Raw genomic sequence first — 17,076 nt, forward strand, 5'->3', positions numbered from 1 at the left:
GCTCTTGCTCGAGGCGACAGCGCCTCACATCCGAGAGAGTGCATGCACGAGCAACACCCTTAATTCCAAGTCCTGCAGAGCACCAAGACGAAGGCACTCCTGGGCCGAGGCAAACGCCGAAAGGCATTCCGACGTTGCCATCAGCTTTTCTTGAACCCATTTGGTCCGACATGGCAAGTCCGCCCTCATGGTGTGGCGCACATTGAGCCCGACAAGTCGCACTTCAACTCTCCGGACCATCACTCTTGGATCCCGCTCATGGAAGAGGTGGATCGCGCGCGCGCGCTGAACGCGCTGCTGGCACTGCCGCGGTTGGAGCGCATGTTGCGCGTGTACCGCACGTGGGTGAACATGGAGGGCGTGGAGGGCGGCATGGCACTCTCCCGGCGCGAGCTGCAGTGCGTGCTCGAGTTCCCGGCGCTGGACCAGCACGTGACCTTCCTCTTCGATACGTTCCAGTGCAGGAAATCCCTCTCTACAAGGAACATCTCGTCGCCGCGCGTGGACCTCGTGACGCTGCTCACGACTGCAGCGCTGCTGGCACAGGGCGCACTGGCGGACAAGGCGCGCTTCGTGTTCTCATAGGTGGATCTGGACACGGAGGACGACATCGTGGAGGCAGAGCTGGCGCTCGTGATCAGCACGTGCTGCAACGGGCTCCTGAGGCTCGGACTGATTAAGGAAGAGGAAGAGATGACGGAGATGGACGCCATGGCCGTCGCCTACGAGGCGTTTGACTTTGTGGAGCTGGAAGACGGAGACAAAATGACGCTTGCCATGTTCTTGAAGTGGTTCGTCTTTCACCCGAGGCCCAAGGAGCTACTGGAGAGGGTCAGCTGTCTGTTTTCTGTGTGTGATGCAGTGCGGAAGATGAAGGAGGCACTGGAGGAACGCAGGCGGAGCTTGAATGTGGAGTTATTTCGTCGCTATAACGACGTGCATTTTGGTTCGTTGGATGAGCAGGCGGAGGGTGTTGGAGTTCTGGCGGGTCCGATGGCTGGCAAGGTTCGCAACACGATAATATTGGGATGCTACTAATTCTGACATTATTCGCTGCCACGTTACACAGGTATCGGCAGCGGAGGCTGGCGTGCTGGAGGTGGGTACGTTTGCGAAGCACTAAAGACGTGGTGAACGTTTCACTCATTTCCTTTTGTGTGTGCTTACAACGCAGGAAGGGAAGATGATGTTTACTGTACGAGTTCCTGCACATTTGAAAGAATTTCCATCATCGTCCTCCCCGTTCCAAGCGCAACTCGTACCAGTTCAACAGCTGCATGCAGTTTGCCAAATCGTACGTTGCCTAACCAACTTCTTCGGACGTTGAGTGAACGAACTAAGTCTATATCTTATGGATGCTTTGTAGCTCGGTCCTGTGATAGGATGCGTGTCGCCTCGCTCCGCTCGTGTCCTAATTGAGTGCGACGGGGACGCTGAAGTGGCTTGCGTGGCCATCGATCGTCTCACTTTGGAAGAAATTTGCGTCGCCCAGCTCGTCAAAGCATACCGCCCAGCGATCTTTGTGATGACAGAACTTACACCAGGGCGCACGTACGACTTGTCGTACCGGGTAATACTGCTCTCAAATTGTAGGCGTAGTCAGTGACTTCACTGATGCTTTTTTCTGTTGAGGATTTTCTAGGGACTATTGAAGAAAGAAACCGGAGTTCTACAGACACCTCGTGAACATCTCCCTGCCTTTAGACTGGTGATTGTATCCGAGGACCGCTATTTGGACGGTACAGCAAACAATTATCCAAGTGATGCTGAAGCCAGGACATCTCCTTCTTACATCGAGAACGTATCGGGCAACATACTACCATTAGTCGGTACACTTCAAGCGGATGCGACCGTGCATTTAGGATGCATTGCTGCGTTGGCACATGACCTTGAGCGAACGTATACCCTCTTCAATCAGGAGGGGCAGCCAGATGATATCGAGCGACTACAGAATACGGTACGACAGTGCGTACGTCACCACTGGAACACACACAAAAGTCAACAGCTTCTTGCACGCGGTGCGCATTGGTTTCCAGGTATTGGTGTATTACGAGCACTTCTTAGGAAAGAGGACATTCCTGTATCATTCCTGAAAATGGTCCAACTTACTTTGGCGGAATACGAACAAGTAGGTGATTTACGATCGCACAGCAGTTTGCCTCCTGAGAAGTATTTGTGTCGTCTACAAGATGGTGTGGCAGTGCTGATGATTGACACACTCGAAGAAATACTTAATAGCGCCGAGTTATCATCCTTCGTGCAGCTACCAGAAACGCTGCTGTCCGCTATTCAATGGAAAACGTTGGAGTTTTGGCTGAGTCCACAGACTGGGCCAAACACTCTCGTGATTATGTGTGACCTTCCTTTGCTCTCTGAACGCGGAGAAAGAGGCGAAATGAGGCAAATATGGAATCGAAGTGGACAAAGGGAAGCTGATGCGACGAGTTGCTCTTATCTAGCTGGAGTGGGAAGCAGCTCTTGGAATTTGTATCCAAAAGAGCAAGCACGATTACTTCACTTGATCTTTTGCAAGCTCCAGAAGGTACCAGTGTGCTTAACTTTCATGGATGCTATCAATATTTTGTGATGGCGTGGGTTGATCTAAACTGTCGTGGTTTTGTTGCGTCTAGAATCCAAAATGTCAAGTTATATATGTTTGCAGCGGAGGATACGCAGCACGAACTACAATCACCGATAATGCGACGCAGCTTTCGTTTAATCAAGTTGTCGTGGGACCTATTTCCAAGTCGAAGTCATTTGCATGGCAAGATCAAGCCGTTACTGCCCCACCAAGTATTAGTGATGATGATCTGGCTACCTGCTATTCGATTAAGCGAGAGATACCGATGGGAGCAACAAAGTCTCAACAGTATTGCGTACTCGAGATAGTACCACACCCACTCGGTGCTTCAAGTGACGCGAAGTTCTACATCCAGAATTACAGCGAAGCTCGGTTGATCCTTGGTCCTATACTCGGTCGAATTACACCTCGGACCGCGAGAATTCTCGTCGAACTTGATCGAGCCGTACTGAATCTGGTTTGTCATCTCACTGACTCTGCAACAGCACACAGGTAGGCAAATTTAGATAGCTATATAAGTACCATGCTATTGACGTCGAGCCCTGACTTATATAACGTATTTGATGGTGACATAGTTACTCGATGCAAGCGAAGGTAGACGCGTTCACACCAACGATTCTCAAAATTGAAGGTCTTCAGCCGGGTACTCGCTACTCTATACATTTTGAGGTAAGGTAAACAAGTTTTTAAACTAAGAGAAGATGATATTTGACTGGCGACTATGATGTGGGCGGTGTGTTCAGGGCTTAATGGAGAGTAAAGACACAGTGTTGGGTTACGTCCTAACTCCTCCATGGGTATCACTGACCTCGGAATGGCTTGTTGTAAATTGTAATTCGATGGCGGATTTCTTGACCACCGAGCGTACCGATTCACTGGAGACCTCGCAATGGCCCCGAATTCTAGCCAACGGAATGAGTTCTTTCACCGCCCAGCTAGCTGGAGATATAAGTCACCGTAACGGTGACCCACTCGGTGATCGTGATGACGAAGAGCAGCAAAATTTTAACCCCTGGCACAGTATCGAAGATGAATATCTTTCTGAACCGCTATCAAGTCCTCAGTTGCTGCTTCACCTCGGCGGTCAGGTGGATATGAGCCGTGCATTCACCAACGAGGAGCTTGCCAAATTGATAGTTCGTCTAGCTGGGCTAGTGGAGAGCAGCCAACACAACGAGGATACTGAAGAGTTTCAGAAGCTACGAGCTGAACTGCGCCACCGGATGCAGGAAGCCTACCGCGTTTCATGGGGTGTCCCGCCCATGAAACGACTACTGCGATACTGTAGTAATCTCATGCTGCTCAATGAAGGCTCTGACCTCTACTTCAGCCGAAATAATTTGCTCCGTATTCTTGGTGCAGACGACCGCAACGAAATATCTGATGCAGCACTTGGAAGTGTGGTGGCAATATTGAGGGGGCTCGCGTTCGAATTATGGCAGCTATATCAAAATCAGCTTTGGGTCGATCTCGCTGAACGGGAATTAAAATATGATACCAAGAGCAGCGGCAACAAAACTGCATTTTCCACCACATTTGGAATTAACCGAATAGTTGTTGCGAATGTCAATCATGAAGTACATGCATATTGCAATGCCGTGGAAACCGAAGGGAGCGCATCTAAAATGGCCGCTCAAACCTCAGGCGAAGCAAGTAATGCACCAACTATCAGCCTGTTCTCTGCTGCCTCCTGGAAGATCATTGACGAAGCTCTGGAGAACTCTAATACCGCATCTGAGGCTGGGAGCACGGGGGCGACACCGGCGAGACCTAAGAACTCGGTCCAGCAGCTAGTTCTGGTCGTCTCGGGGGACCTCATGGAGTGGGGTGGGTCAAAGTTGTTTCCAGCACTACGATCCGAGGTTGTAAAGTTGTTCGAGAAACTTTTCGCATGGAAAATCGTTGACCGAGTTCGTCGAGAAATTTCAGTGATATGCAGTCGCACGAATGGTAGCTCCATCACGTTCGAGGTCAGAGACGAAAAACTTAGCGAAAAACTCACGCTAACATGCATCGGTTCTATCAGCGAATGCCGTGAATTGCTCCATCGAGAGCACAAGAAAGTCAAGGGTGCAGTACCCGGCTTAGTAAAAAGTGCAGCAATATCGAAGGGCCATTTCTCGAAACGATTTTCCTATCGGAGTATAACGAACACTTCCAATACTCCTGTGACTACAACTGCTTCTAACTTGTCAGCGGTTGGTCGTGAGAAGCAACCCACAAGCAGTGCTGAAGCAAGTCGCACAAAAGCATGCTGCAAAACGTTTGCGAGCTACCGCTTCGTCACAGATTATCGCCGAGGCTTCTTTGATGAGACCCTTCGTTTTTTCCCAGCGTGGTTGGCCATGCCCAAAGCTGTTATTGGTCCTGTTATTGGGAGAATGGTTCTTGGTGAAGCATCAAAAGAAGGAGCTGAAGAACCTCTAGCTGAAGGTGATCCTGGTGATCCGATTAAAAAGTATTTTTCTGTGCCCATTCTACTGGAAATTAACGCAGATGCCCACGTTGTATGCGTCGTGACGGATATTCTTGCAAACGAAGACGTACGTGTAGCACAAGATTTGAAGCGCTACCATCCATGTGTGTTTCATATTTTAGCACTGGTTCCGGAACGTCGCTATGTCTACCGTTTTGAAGGTATCGCAAACTCTCAGAGTCGCCGTGGCAGCTTTCATACACCTCCGAGCTCTTCTACGATACTCAACGCTTTAGCTGTCAGCTCCAATTTCCCCGAGCAAATGGACGAATCTACTGACAGTTTGTGGGCAGCGATTAGAAAGCGCGTCCAAGTGTCCTGGTGTGGTTTCGATATGATTTTACATCTGGGTGGCCAGGTGCCGATGCATGAGGCTGCATTCGAGTGTTTCGAGTAGGTTCGCCGTGAGCTAAATGTCCAAGGGACGGCTGCAGAAGGTGGCGAAGCGGAACTCTTCCTGGCCTCATTGCGTCGGAAAGTAAGGCAGCGTCTGCAACAGCGCTATCATTTGTGTTGGAACGTACCGAACGTGCGTGAAACGCTAGCACACACGAGTAACTGGTTCCTACGCTCTCAAGCCGACGTTGCACCGTTCTTTCGCAACCACGAAGCGCTTTTCACTGAAGCTGCACGTATTGTACTGGGTGAAGCGAAAGCCATCGTCGCTGACTATCAGCTCTCGCTGATGCAGCAAGACCCCGAAGTGGTAGCTGATGTTACCACAGACTCATCGCCTAACACTGAGGCTGGCAATATCCTGTTACCAAATCCGTCCGAAGAAAATAGGCCTGGGCAACCTGAAGACAAGAAAAAACATTCTGAAGGTATAAATGTGCCGAAGTCTATGACTGAGGAACATTTGAAAAAATCTGAAGAGAGAAATCAAACTCAGAAGGAGGCAGAAGCAGGTATGGGAGATGTGGATAACGCTAGCAAGTGTATTGACACTGCTCAATTCATTCATAACGGTGAAGTGGGCATTTTCGTGTGTGATATGCGGAATACGCCTCGGAATGACGTTGTTACCTGCAATAATCGACTCTTAACCCCCCTCACGCCACATGAGCGCGCGGTCATCGGTGAAAAGCAGTGGATGCAGCTGGAAAAGGCACTAAAAAAGAAGGCGGTGATGGTCTTCGTTCTTTGCTTGGAGCTTCCACTGATCCTCACAGACGCAAAGCATGTAGACGCGATGCGCGAGGAGGCAACTTTGTCTGGTGGTGCTGACCCTGTTCAAGAAGAGGCTACAGGCCGCTGGAAACTATACGATCGTCAGACGATTTCTCAGCATTGGGTTTCATGCCGTCGACAGCTAGAGCAACTGCTAAATCTGCTCTTCCGATGGAAAGCAAAACACCGCGGCCGAGACGTTATTGTGTTGAGCGGTGGGATGCGCGTCGGGCTCGAAACGCTGCTACAAGACCACGAGACTAAATTATCTATTCGCAACGTTACTGTTGGTCCACTGGCAGCATGGGTTGAGCCAGACTTTGACAATATGCCACTTGATGGAACAGCATGCCCTACCTTTATGGGTAGCGCAGCACAGAGAGACGAGCGCTTTACGTTCACTCACTCGATCGTGTCCAACAAAAATTACCTCTTGATCCATGCTGTCGTTACTCGTGAGCAAGCAGCGAAACCAGTAGATATGGGCGAAGCGAGGGTTGAGACCAAATCTGCTAGTATCGAGACGGAGTTTATCACTGACGACGATAGAGTGGACAGCGTTCACCCTGTCAACTTGTACCAGCGATTTCCGACATGGTGGGCAAACTACGTGCCCATGGGGAAAATCGTTTTCTGGGACGACACAGTCATGATGCGTGCACAATCCGATGAGGATATGACTGCGTTGGCACGATATCTACAAGACGGACGCGATTTCACTGCAGCACTTGAGGTGCTCTTTGAAAAGCACCAGTTTGCAGAGGCAGCCCGAATGGAGGAGCTACGCAGCAAGCACCGCAGGCGACAGCAAGGTCCAGAAGAGTTGCGGGTAAGCCTCCGTGCTGTCTTTGCCGAGCTGTGGAAGTTGCTTCCTGATACTCATCGCCAACGGCTGGTATACTTCCGGGACGAATTTGTGTTTGACTTCCTGCTCGGATATATTGCACCTGAGCTCTTTGAGAACGATATCGCACAGGATGAAGACGCGGAGAGGCCACCACTGGAGTTTGCAGCCTTCTCAGCTCTCTGTCGAGACTTTATCTTCAACGCATGCGTTCTGCACTTGAGTCTTCGCATGCAGCAGGAGGACGAGCTTCGTACGATTGCACTACAACGTGTTGAGGGTCGACGTCAGGCAGCTCAACGCGAGGCCCAACGTCTTTTGCAGGACCAGCAACGTGTTGATGGGGAAGCCGAGCTCGAACGTCTGTGGCAAGAGGATCCAGACGAATACACCAGACGCAAACTGGCGGAGCAAGAGGGTACTCTTCAAGAGAAGCAGGCGAAGTCCGAGGCTGCACGCGAGCAGCGCAAAGCCGAAAAGCTTCGAGACGTGGAGGAAGAGCTCGCCATCGCAAAACAGCAGCGCAAGCTGGACAAACTAGCCGAAAGTGGCAACGACCCGCACGAATTCGATCGCCGCCGCGAGCTGCTGGCCGCTCGGATACGCAAATTGGATGAGCGTAAGCGTCACCGAGAAACCGAGGAAACACGACGCCGCGAGAAGAAGGAGAGGAAGAAGAAAGCGATGGCTGCCCAGCAGAAAAATACCTAGGCATCCCATAAGCCGCGCTCAGCAGCTAACCAATTCTTTCAGAGGAAAACAAGGACAGTTATTCTCAGAAACACAGTCATCAGTCTGCCTCAGCCCATCCTGTCTATTTACCTAAAGTTCAATCACGTTGCGTTGACCTCGGAGCATCAAACATGACTCGGGCCTCGCACACCAGACTCACCCATCGCGTACAGGCAGCCAGTGACAGGGTGGCCGGCTTGCAGGGTTCGCTGCGGCTAATCTGCTGACCCTATTCATATCTGGTCGTCGGCTGTTCCCTCCCCTTCGTAAGGGGGTCTTTGACACTCTGTAGTGGAGAAACCTGTCTGGCCCCTGGACGGTGAGCTACTGCATCCTGTGTCTATGCATTCAGCGCCTCACACTCATCGATCCAGTCCGTGTACACGTCGATTGGTGCGCTCAAATCTACACAAAGTAGTAGATAATCTTCATCAGCTCCAGCAGGTGATTCATCCTGCAGCGACAGACGTACAATGGATGGGCGTCTGGAAGCTTTCGGTGCACACACGGCAGGACAAGTGGCCGATGTTGCGTTCGCGGTCCCTGCACACATGCATCAGTATAGAATTATACGTCAGTCAGGAATTACTGTGGGGGAGTCGAATGGGCGGTGCACGCACATTTTGCACTCCACAGCCTCGTCGTGCGAGCAGAAGGGGCACTTGAACACGGTGGAGACCACTTGCTTCTTGCGCGTCTGGATCTTCTTGGTCGATTTCTTCCTTCGGCCCATGGCTCTGTCGCTGGCTCTGCTGCTCTCCCCCTGCTGTCACTCCTGTGTCGGCCTTGCGTCCCTCGATGAAGAATTCAAAAATGACACAATTCCCACCAACAACGGCACGTGTACTGTTAGTTCTTGTTCAAGAGAGGGGATTCCTCTTTACAAGGAATGTTGAACCTATGGAAAGCTATACCCTGCAGGAATATGTTGGAGCCGAAAAGAGCAGGTATCCTGAGACATGATACATGAGAGCTAAGTGATCATGGTGGACTTCGCTTCGTCAGTCGATGTCCTCTTTGACGAGTGTACTGTATTCTCTCAAGTAGATGGATGATCCATTCATTTTTAAACTGCCTAGTGGCTTTGGGCCAGGCTTCTGCATCCCTGGTTGGCTCTTGCTAACTTGCACGCATTTCGCTTCACCTGCATTGCACTGGACGTACGGTCCCGTACGACAGCTCAGTCAACGGCAGCTTACATGAGCTCGAGCTTGACCTCCTTGGGGGCCTTGAAGTCGGCGCTCTCGAGGTCGAAACGCTTCATGTAAGCGTCGAGGTCGGCCTGGAGTTCGCTTTGCTCGGCCTCCGTGAGCTTGACCACCTGGCCCTGCTTGGCCTCCAGGTCCGAGGCGTAGGCGCGCAGCTCCTTGGTGAAGAGAGCGGCCACGTCGTCCTCCTTGGTGTCGTCCATGTTGGCGTTGCCCAGGATGTCCAGGGCGTGCTTGAAGGCCGCGTCCCTGAGCTTCTTGTCACCCTTCTGCACGACGGCGCGCACCTTGCTGGTAGCCGATGCCACCATGCTCTTCTGCAGCTCCAGGTTGTAGCTGGCCTCAATCTCACGGATGGACTCGAGGTTCTTCACGAACGTGTCGCGCGTCTTGTGGCGCAGCTTGTAGGCCTGCACCTCGCACATGAGGGCGACGGCCTCCTTGTGGGCCTCGGCCACGGCAGCGATGTCCTCGTGGATGTTGAGCATGGCCTTGTGGGTCTCCAGGGTCTCCTTAGCCAGGTCCAGGTTGGCGTCTTCGACGGCATTGTGCTCCCTATTACACACAGCACAAAAAGTCAAAATCTCGGCTCCCCTAACGTGCCCTGATCCTGCAAAAACCGACCCCAGGATGGCAGCAGCACGCTCGTCAAAGTACGAGGCGATCATCTCGCCGCCGAACTTGTACGAGGCCGAGCAGAAGAGCAGGAAGCAGCAGGCCAGCTGCGACTCCTCGTTCAGCACGTAGAACTGTTCAAAGAGGCACAAATCACGAATTTGGGTAAGTTCGTCGCACTCTTCCCCGTGACAACAGGTCCCCGTACGTGGTTGGAAATGGCCGGGATGGACAGAGCGCCGATAATCGGGGCCGAGATCTTCCAGTCCGTGAGGCCGGCCTGGTCCAGCAGACCTTGCGTGGGGACAGCGATCTCTTCCGAGGCCTCCTCCTGCTTACGGGCCACGCCCGAGGTGTGCAGGCCCATGGGGCGCAGGAGCTTGGCTGACGTCAGCTTGGACGAGGTGAGCGCCGCCTGGCGGAGAGCGATACGGCCGAGCATGGTCAACAGAGAGCGGCTGGGGACGAGGCTTCTTCTAGTGGAAAGTGGCCGCCCTTCGACCAGAATTGTGCGGTCGATAGCCACCCCCTTCGCGCGACTTAAGCCGTTTAAGGTGCGTGAGATGCCATATTATGTTGCGCACCGGACATGCAACGTAACGAGTGGCTCAGTGATCAGAAAAAAGGCAAATTGCAAATTGCGGGATTCCTGCAACACGCGACTTTGTCTTTCAGTGACGACTAGAAGGGGAGATAATACCACACCGCGGCCTCCGCCAGCTCGATCACGATGACCAACTTGTCCGCGCCGGCAGCACCAGAACTGCCACTTGGACCAGACGCTTCGAGTAGGTTCAAGTTTGACCCTTTCGAGACGAGGTACAAGGCGGCGAACCGAACACCCTCGCCAGAGTCGGACTTTTTAGTTGTCGTTTTCAATATCGCCCCCTCCGTTAGATCTGCTACAACCAAGTGGATCGACGAACCGCCCGAAATACGACACACCACTTCCTCGACCTCTGTCAGGTCAAACGCATAGCTGCACACGCCAGAAATGGCACCGGAAGACATGCAGAAATCGATGCGGTCGGAGTCTGCGTCAGCGGCAGCGGAAAAGCTCAGGCTGGCAAAGTTCGCGGAGGTGGTTTCCCAGTCCGTCATAAACCACTCCGATCACACCACGTTCGGAGGTGACAGGAACGGCACGGTAAGCTTACTGGCTGTGGAATCTGCAAGTCCCAACGGAAGCTGAAACCCCTCGGGCTCCGCTACCATGCCCAGCTCGAACAGCAACACCCCAAAGGTGCTGCAAAACCTGCTCCATGAACGCCTCCGTGGCGTCTTGCCAATACAATAGCAGCTGTGGTCAGCGCTTCTAATGCCATGTCGAACTGCATCAGTTGCAGCATGTTCGGCTGATTTATGTTATGCAGAGGATGCTGCAGCGGTCGAAATGCATTGCCGGCCGTCAAATCAACATGCAGCAGCAAGTCTGTTCCTGGGAGAGCATACGTGCATGCGCACTGACGCAGCCAAAATTCTCGCTTGGGCCAAAACGTGTCCGATGAATCGACTCCCAGCTCGAAGGGTTTCAATGGCATGAGGCGGGCGAAATGAGCGTCGATCGGGTTATTGTACTCGTCGGCCAAGCTGAATTTGCTGCACAGAAGCTGCGGCGAGAAAAGAGTACACAACCATATCGGGGCAAATGTGGTCGAAGTCTTCAAGGCTTCCGAATTTCGTATCCATTGCATCTTCCTCAGCACACATGGAAAGCGCACGACCGCTTCGGATAAGGTTTGTATACCGATTGGTCCTTGTTCGATGCGCCGCACACGATGTAAAACACGTCACATACTCCACAGGCTTGGAGATTGAACGCCATTTGTGTCTTCCCGTCTCCGCCGAGTTTTCCAGCATGACGAACGGTGTGGGTACTGAGTCGTGAAGGCCACGCTCCGCGTTGGCAATACGGATAAGCTTTTCGTCGACTTCGGGATGGTCTCTGAGACGACGAGCGACTGCTTGATGCGGCTCACTACTGTTGATCATACTGTTGTCGACACCAACGTAGTGCTCGAAGTCGAAGACAGGAACCTCTGCCAACACGTACACGGCTGTGCCACCTTCTGGTGAACCACCAAACGTGTTCCGTAGTGAATCCGTGGAAACGAGGCGTCGCGAGTGTTTGATCAGATTCCTGGTCTCTGACGGAAGCGCCCCTGAGCTCCATCTCGTAAGTAGATTCATTAATTGGCAGCAGCGGTATATCTACATTGCGGGCGTTTTAGCGTCGGTTGAAATTTGTCATTTCAACCGACGCTAAAATGGCGTTTCCTTTCTCCTTAAAATCCCGACCTTCAATCGATCTACGTAATCGTTCGCGTCGATTTCCCCCCGAAGTACTGGTGCTCTCACACCAAGCAGCACACAGACAATCTTCAGCATCATACTTCGAGTTGATTGTGTGCAATCGACAAACGGTTGAAGTGCTGCGACAAGAAATCGAGAAAGAGATACAAGTCGTGTTTGTGGGAACGGCTATGGTATATTTTGCATCGTCAGTGCAGCCACTCAACCTTTGATCTAACTAAAACAGCACACATACACTTGAGCTCTTCTTCTCGAGCTTGATACATGGATTCGTTAACGCACTCTCGCCACTTGGTAAGTGGCTACGCTTACGCCGAAGCGGAAGCAGCAGCAGGGGCGTCACCCGAGCCTTCCGTCGGTGCCTCACCCGAGCCGATGGACGGCACGTTGCCGCTGAACGAGCCACCGCCGAAATGAGAGCCACCAACGCCGCCGTGGCCGCCGAAGGAGCCTGCGAAGTTGCCGCCCGAGAACGAACCACCTCCCTGGTGGCCGTGGCCGCCACCGATGTGACCATCAAAAGAGCCGCTGCCAATGGGGTGGAAGCCCTCACCAGAGCCGACGTTGTGCATCCCATGGCCTGAGCCCCCGAAACCACGACCACCGTGCATGGAGCCCGCAGGGCGGTTGCCCGACGTTGAACCTTCGTGGTCAAGAGCACCAAAGCTACTCCCCGCCGCGACGTTTCCCGGGGTGAAGCCCGAACCGGAGCTGAGCGCCGCAAAGTCCGTGCTGACGGTGGAGTCCGAAGTGGTCGAAGCTTCCGAACGGAGGAGACGTTGAGCTTCGACCGTCGAGGTCAGAGCGACGAGAGCAGCAGCCATAGCGAGGATCGAGAACACCTTCATGGTGAGTGGAGAGTCTTAAGTTGGTTGGTGGGTGTTGGGAACGAGGTCGATTGGAAAGTGAGTGAGGCTGCAATGCGAAAGGTTACTTGGATTCCGAGGACAGGGTGGTGTCCTTGACAGTTCTGGCACGAGTCCAACCTGGTACGCGTTCATCAAGTATCCGATCCATGTTCTGCGTGAGCAGGTGTTGTGGCCATTGACTGGTACACTATCTGTTTTCATTGACGATATGGGCAACGGAGCTCAACGTGTTGGCGATCAGCGAAAGTCTCAGGCAGTGACTATTTCGTACCGCACACATGTAGAAAACTAGCATCACGATCTGTAAAAGTTAGTCGACAATGGGATCTGTCAAGCACAACCAGCAGGTTCGCCTCACCTGTACGTGGAGATCCGAGTTGACGTGCCTCGGCCTGCTGGGATGCCCCTCGTATCGAGCTGGATGGCCATCACCAGCGTTTGCCACAGCAATTGCTGGCACGTGGTGGAGCGTCTTGCACCGAGCACCGAAAGCTCGAGGTTAGACTTCCAGCTGCGTGATGGTGATGGATTTACAAAGCTGGTAGCAGCACGATTTCAGTGAATGACCGGGTTTGATTGCCCAGATGTTGTTTTAGGTGGACACGCTCGTTGTGTGTCCAGCAAAGCTTTCGGTTACCGAGAACCGAGTCGAAACCATGGACAAGACAATCGGCGAATGGTAACACGCCACAGAATGAAAAGTTAAGCAAAACACAAATGCTGAGCCTTCGTTTTCTCATACATGTAGCAGCGTCGGAATCATCATAAGTAGACTCAGCCACTCAAGCGCCGACCCGCACCAGCGTCATGTACGAAGACACGCTTGGAATTGGCGAGGTAGACTCGCAGGCAACGCCGATCTCCTCTTCCTCCTGAACTTGAACGATGCACACAGTGGAGGTGCTAGTCGCGCAAGAGGAACAATTCTCTCCAAAGGGTCCGATACGCTGAATTCCAGCATGGAGGGCACCACCTTTAGCTGCGCGTTGAATTAGAACATCATTCTTTCGCAGCAAAATACACCCGACAGCACCATTTGAGCTCGAAACGTGGTTCACAACAACCCCGACAGCATACAGACCTGGACGCAGAATCTTAATCGATTTCTTGTCTTCGCTTAGCGCAAAATCATCGAAGGACACATTCTTCCATTACACTTTAGAGACGTCGCTCTCATTCAGGCCCCGATATTTTTTAGGGCTTATATTTCCCAAGACTCTCGACATACGCACTGACGCTCTCACCACCTCCGTCAATCTTACGGCGAAGTCTCTCCAGCTCCTCTTGCTGGTCTTTCAACTTCGACTCCAGAATGTCAATCCGCTCGACAGCAACTGGCTGGAGCTCAAATTCGTATTTGATGTTGCGCGCCGAACAGAGAAGGCGGATCTTGAAACCCAACTCCATTTTCAACTTGCCGCTCTTTCCCGGCGTCAGTTTTCTCGTTGATTTCCCCTAGTGAACAATCCAGGCATTGCTTGAAACACTGCGTGCTCGAAAATATTAAAGTCAGCGTGCTCCTCCATTCTTCGAGCCAACATTAAAGCTTACCGACGCACAGTGTGCCGCTGATGCATCAACAAAACGTATGCAGCCGCGACGCAGTCTTCCTTACTCGAGAACCCTATTTGCCTGTTGTTCACAACAGTGCGTTTTAAGATTCAATCTCGAGAACGAAGAGTTCTCTTTATTGTACCATTACTTCTTGCTCGAGCGGTCCTCCAGCCAAATGTTTACCTTTTCACTCTGGAGAGAGATTACATAGCGGTAGCTACCCACGAGGTGAAGGAAACGCCGTCACCCCCTCGACTTCAGAATCAGTCGTCGACTTTGCCATTGCTGACAGGAAGGAAAGCAGCAACAACTCTTGTAAGAACTGCTGGAAAATCGATGTCTCTCGCGACTCAGGAAAATGCGCCTTGTGGCAGTGAAGAACTTGGGAAGTTCAAATCTCCCCTCCCAGCGCTGTGTGCTTTGCAAAAAGAGTAGATATGGGGTTGTCTACCAACGGGACGAGAATCAGCGAAATAATTATTGTAGGCTGGCCGAAATACGGATTTGTGAAGACGATTTCGTTTGTATGATGAGAAACAAATTACTCGACGCTGCTCACGTTAGATGTAGATTACTTCGTAGTCCAGAGATCTGCTGCTTCATCGGCGTCTGAGTCCCACATGAAAGAGTTAGCTCCCCACTTCGTTCCCTCGTGAGGTGGGCAACCTCCGTGGCGGCTCATCATGTCGACATCCCCAGTAGGCGACTGCACGTAAAAAAGAGAGGCGTGCAATCCAAGCGGAGGGACAGCCAACCCCGAGGAGCACTCGTCCATGCCGTCTCGCACAATCGTCTCATCAGAGTACCGATCCAACGAGTAAGGAAATACTGTCTCGCCGCCGATCTTGGTCTGGTTGTTCAAGTACAGGAACAAGGTAACGTAGCGTTGCGGGTTGAAGTGCTTGACGTAAGCAGGCAGAGTATAGCGCAGTTGAGTGGGCGCGTCGACGCGGGTTTCCCATGTCTTAATCGTTAGTTCTGCGAATTGCGGGAACATCTTGAGCACTTTGAAGAGAACGTGATTCTCACCCCGGTGTTCGACCATCCAGTCGTACCATTCAGCATTGGTGATGCGTGTGATCAGCCCTGGAGTGTAGTCGTCAAGGATGAAGCCCAGCAGCTCCTCTTGAAACTGCACAGTGTACTTCGGGTACAGCTTTCCCGAAGGCCGGGCCGAAAGTGGCGCTTCGGTACCCAAGAATTCGATACGCTCTTTAGCCCAGCGCACCCATGCGAAAAAGTGTGACACCGAATTCACCTCGGGCTTCGGAAACGTGTAATAGAACTCCGGAAGTCCGAGCTTGTTTTCCCATGCTTTCACGAGCAGCGGCAAGTACGCTGGCCGTTTGTCCGCAGCGAGAAGGCTGTCCATGAGCCCAAGCGCGTCGTTCCCGACGTTTAAATCCAACCACTTAAACCACGCCTCATCTGAAAGGGCTTTGAACAGGTTGCTGATATTCGCTGCGGGGTAGAAAAGTTTCGCCAACACATTTGGGAAACGATGGTTATCTTCTGCGTTTGGGAAGAGCGCCCCCCCCTCACGAAAGTCTTCAGGAATTTCTTGAGTCGTACTTAGTAAACGGAGCTTGGCAGCAGCCCAGTTTGCCCATTCCTTATAGGCGTCCATACCGAATTTGTGCTCCGCCCCCTTAGGTAAGAACTCACGAGAGGCAAACGTGTCCAAATGCTTGCGGTAAAACTCGCCAGCGTTGTAGCGCACGAGCTGCATTCGCTCGACAAACGAAGGACTCGAAAGGCGAGCTACCTTCGCGGAGCGAACACGAAACTCTCTGGTGAACATGTTGTCGGGTAAAAACGCTGTGTGACTCGTGCGGGACTTGGTCACCACCGTTGACGAGTTGCTGCCGTCCACTTTCGATCGATCAAGATACGGGGAGCCGAGCTCGATGACCTTGTCTGCTTCATCTTGAGACAGGAAATACTCCACATCGAAAACCTTGGGACTCATACCCACAGTCGTCAACGTCACGCCGTCCTCCAGCACGTATTTGTACCCCTTCTTGATACCTGGCCACTGCCACAACTGGAAGTCCAGCAGCACGTGCACGATGCTCTTCGTTGCCTTCAGCTCCGCCTCATTGCGCACTGGAAAACCCATCTGACTGTACAGCCGCACGCCATTCACCATGACGTCACGGTCTGCACCCAGCCACGCCGCCGCCACCTCGGCCGCCTGACCCACGCACTCGAACTGACCGTTCCACGACACGTAGACGCCGTCGTTGGCGCCGTTGAGCATGAAGAAGACGGGGTCGTCAGCCATGGGCTGCTGCGTTTCCATGGGTTCCGTGACGTGGAAGGTTTTGCCGTCGAAGAGTGGGGCGGCCGAGTAGTCCAAATCGTTGCAGACCAAGTCACTCACCAAATGGCGGACGTCGAGGTTGACGATCTCCGACTCGTACTTGTCCGGCAATAGCCCCAGAGCGTCGAGAACCTTTGACGGCATTCGAGACAGCAGTCCGGTGTCTCTCAGTGCATCTTCCACCACCTCCTCCAGGTACTTTTCCTGCTGGAAGAACCATCCGCCGCCGACTGCGAGAGCCACCACGACAACCGAAAGAAGCTTGAGAATGGACGAAAAGGAGCCGCGCTGCGTAGTCGCAGGTTTGGATGCCGATGCGTCGGTCCCGGCGTCCTTCGTCTTCGCCATCGTTACTGGAGACATCACGAAGGAACAGTGCTCTCTCTCTCTT

At 52.6% G+C, this 17,076-nt stretch overlaps 7 protein-coding genes across 8 annotated transcripts; 1 reads left to right on the forward strand and 6 right to left on the reverse strand.

Moving 5' to 3' along the window:
• Nucleotides 1-258: 258 nt before the first annotated feature.
• Nucleotides 259-7,782, forward strand: KRP23_9993 (uncharacterized protein; the record flags this gene model as incomplete). Of its 2 annotated transcripts, XM_067895621.1 has the most annotated exons (12): nucleotides 259-510; nucleotides 586-1,005; nucleotides 1,070-1,103; nucleotides 1,175-1,195; nucleotides 1,266-1,294; nucleotides 1,367-1,570; nucleotides 1,643-1,739; nucleotides 2,460-2,542; nucleotides 2,631-3,073; nucleotides 3,157-3,250; nucleotides 3,325-4,491; nucleotides 5,455-7,782. In XM_067895621.1, 12 exons carry the CDS (start codon nucleotides 259-261, stop codon nucleotides 7,780-7,782), a joined length of 5,172 nt encoding a protein of 1,723 aa, XP_067741821.1. The 2 variants fall into 2 exon arrangements, with proteins under 2 accessions (XP_067741821.1, XP_067741822.1); XM_067895622.1 differs by having other exon boundaries at nucleotides 1,070-1,099; nucleotides 1,175-1,294.
• Nucleotides 7,783-8,143: 361 nt separating this feature from the next.
• On the reverse strand, nucleotides 8,144-8,536 carry KRP23_9994 (Transcription elongation factor 1-like protein; the record flags this gene model as incomplete). The annotated part of the gene is made up of 3 exons (XM_067895623.1): nucleotides 8,144-8,208; nucleotides 8,276-8,346; nucleotides 8,424-8,536. 3 exons carry the CDS (start codon nucleotides 8,534-8,536, stop codon nucleotides 8,144-8,146), a joined length of 249 nt encoding a protein of 82 aa, XP_067741823.1.
• Nucleotides 8,537-8,998: 462 nt separating this feature from the next.
• On the reverse strand, nucleotides 8,999-10,068 carry KRP23_9995 (ATP synthase subunit 4, mitochondrial; the record flags this gene model as incomplete). Its single annotated transcript, XM_067895625.1, has 3 exons — nucleotides 8,999-9,566; nucleotides 9,636-9,760; nucleotides 9,835-10,068. The coding sequence occupies 3 exons, from the start codon at nucleotides 10,066-10,068 to the stop codon at nucleotides 8,999-9,001; spliced, it is 927 nt and encodes a 308-aa protein (XP_067741824.1).
• Nucleotides 10,069-10,307: 239 nt separating this feature from the next.
• Nucleotides 10,308-10,727, reverse strand: KRP23_9996 (uncharacterized protein; the record flags this gene model as incomplete). The annotated part of the gene is made up of 1 exon (XM_067895626.1): nucleotides 10,308-10,727. One exon carries the CDS (start codon nucleotides 10,725-10,727, stop codon nucleotides 10,308-10,310), a length of 420 nt encoding a protein of 139 aa, XP_067741825.1.
• A 468-nt stretch (nucleotides 10,728-11,195) lies between these two features.
• Nucleotides 11,196-11,816, reverse strand: KRP23_9997 (uncharacterized protein; the record flags this gene model as incomplete). The annotated part of the gene is made up of 1 exon (XM_067895902.1): nucleotides 11,196-11,816. One exon carries the CDS (start codon nucleotides 11,814-11,816, stop codon nucleotides 11,196-11,198), a length of 621 nt encoding a protein of 206 aa, XP_067741826.1.
• A 431-nt stretch (nucleotides 11,817-12,247) lies between these two features.
• Nucleotides 12,248-12,787, reverse strand: KRP23_9998 (uncharacterized protein; the record flags this gene model as incomplete). Its single annotated transcript, XM_067895627.1, has 1 exon — nucleotides 12,248-12,787. The coding sequence occupies one exon, from the start codon at nucleotides 12,785-12,787 to the stop codon at nucleotides 12,248-12,250; it is 540 nt and encodes a 179-aa protein (XP_067741827.1).
• A 2,146-nt stretch (nucleotides 12,788-14,933) lies between these two features.
• Nucleotides 14,934-17,048, reverse strand: KRP23_9999 (Transmembrane prolyl 4-hydroxylase; the record flags this gene model as incomplete). Its single annotated transcript, XM_067895628.1, has 1 exon — nucleotides 14,934-17,048. One exon carries the CDS (start codon nucleotides 17,046-17,048, stop codon nucleotides 14,934-14,936), a length of 2,115 nt encoding a protein of 704 aa, XP_067741828.1.
• Nucleotides 17,049-17,076: the final 28 nt, after the last annotated feature.

The sequence above is a fragment of the Phytophthora ramorum genome (assembly GCF_020800215.1).
Source record: "Phytophthora ramorum isolate Pr-102 chromosome Unknown Phyram_PR-102_s0009, whole genome shotgun sequence".
Taxonomy (NCBI): Eukaryota; Oomycota; class Peronosporomycetes; order Peronosporales; family Peronosporaceae; genus Phytophthora; species Phytophthora ramorum.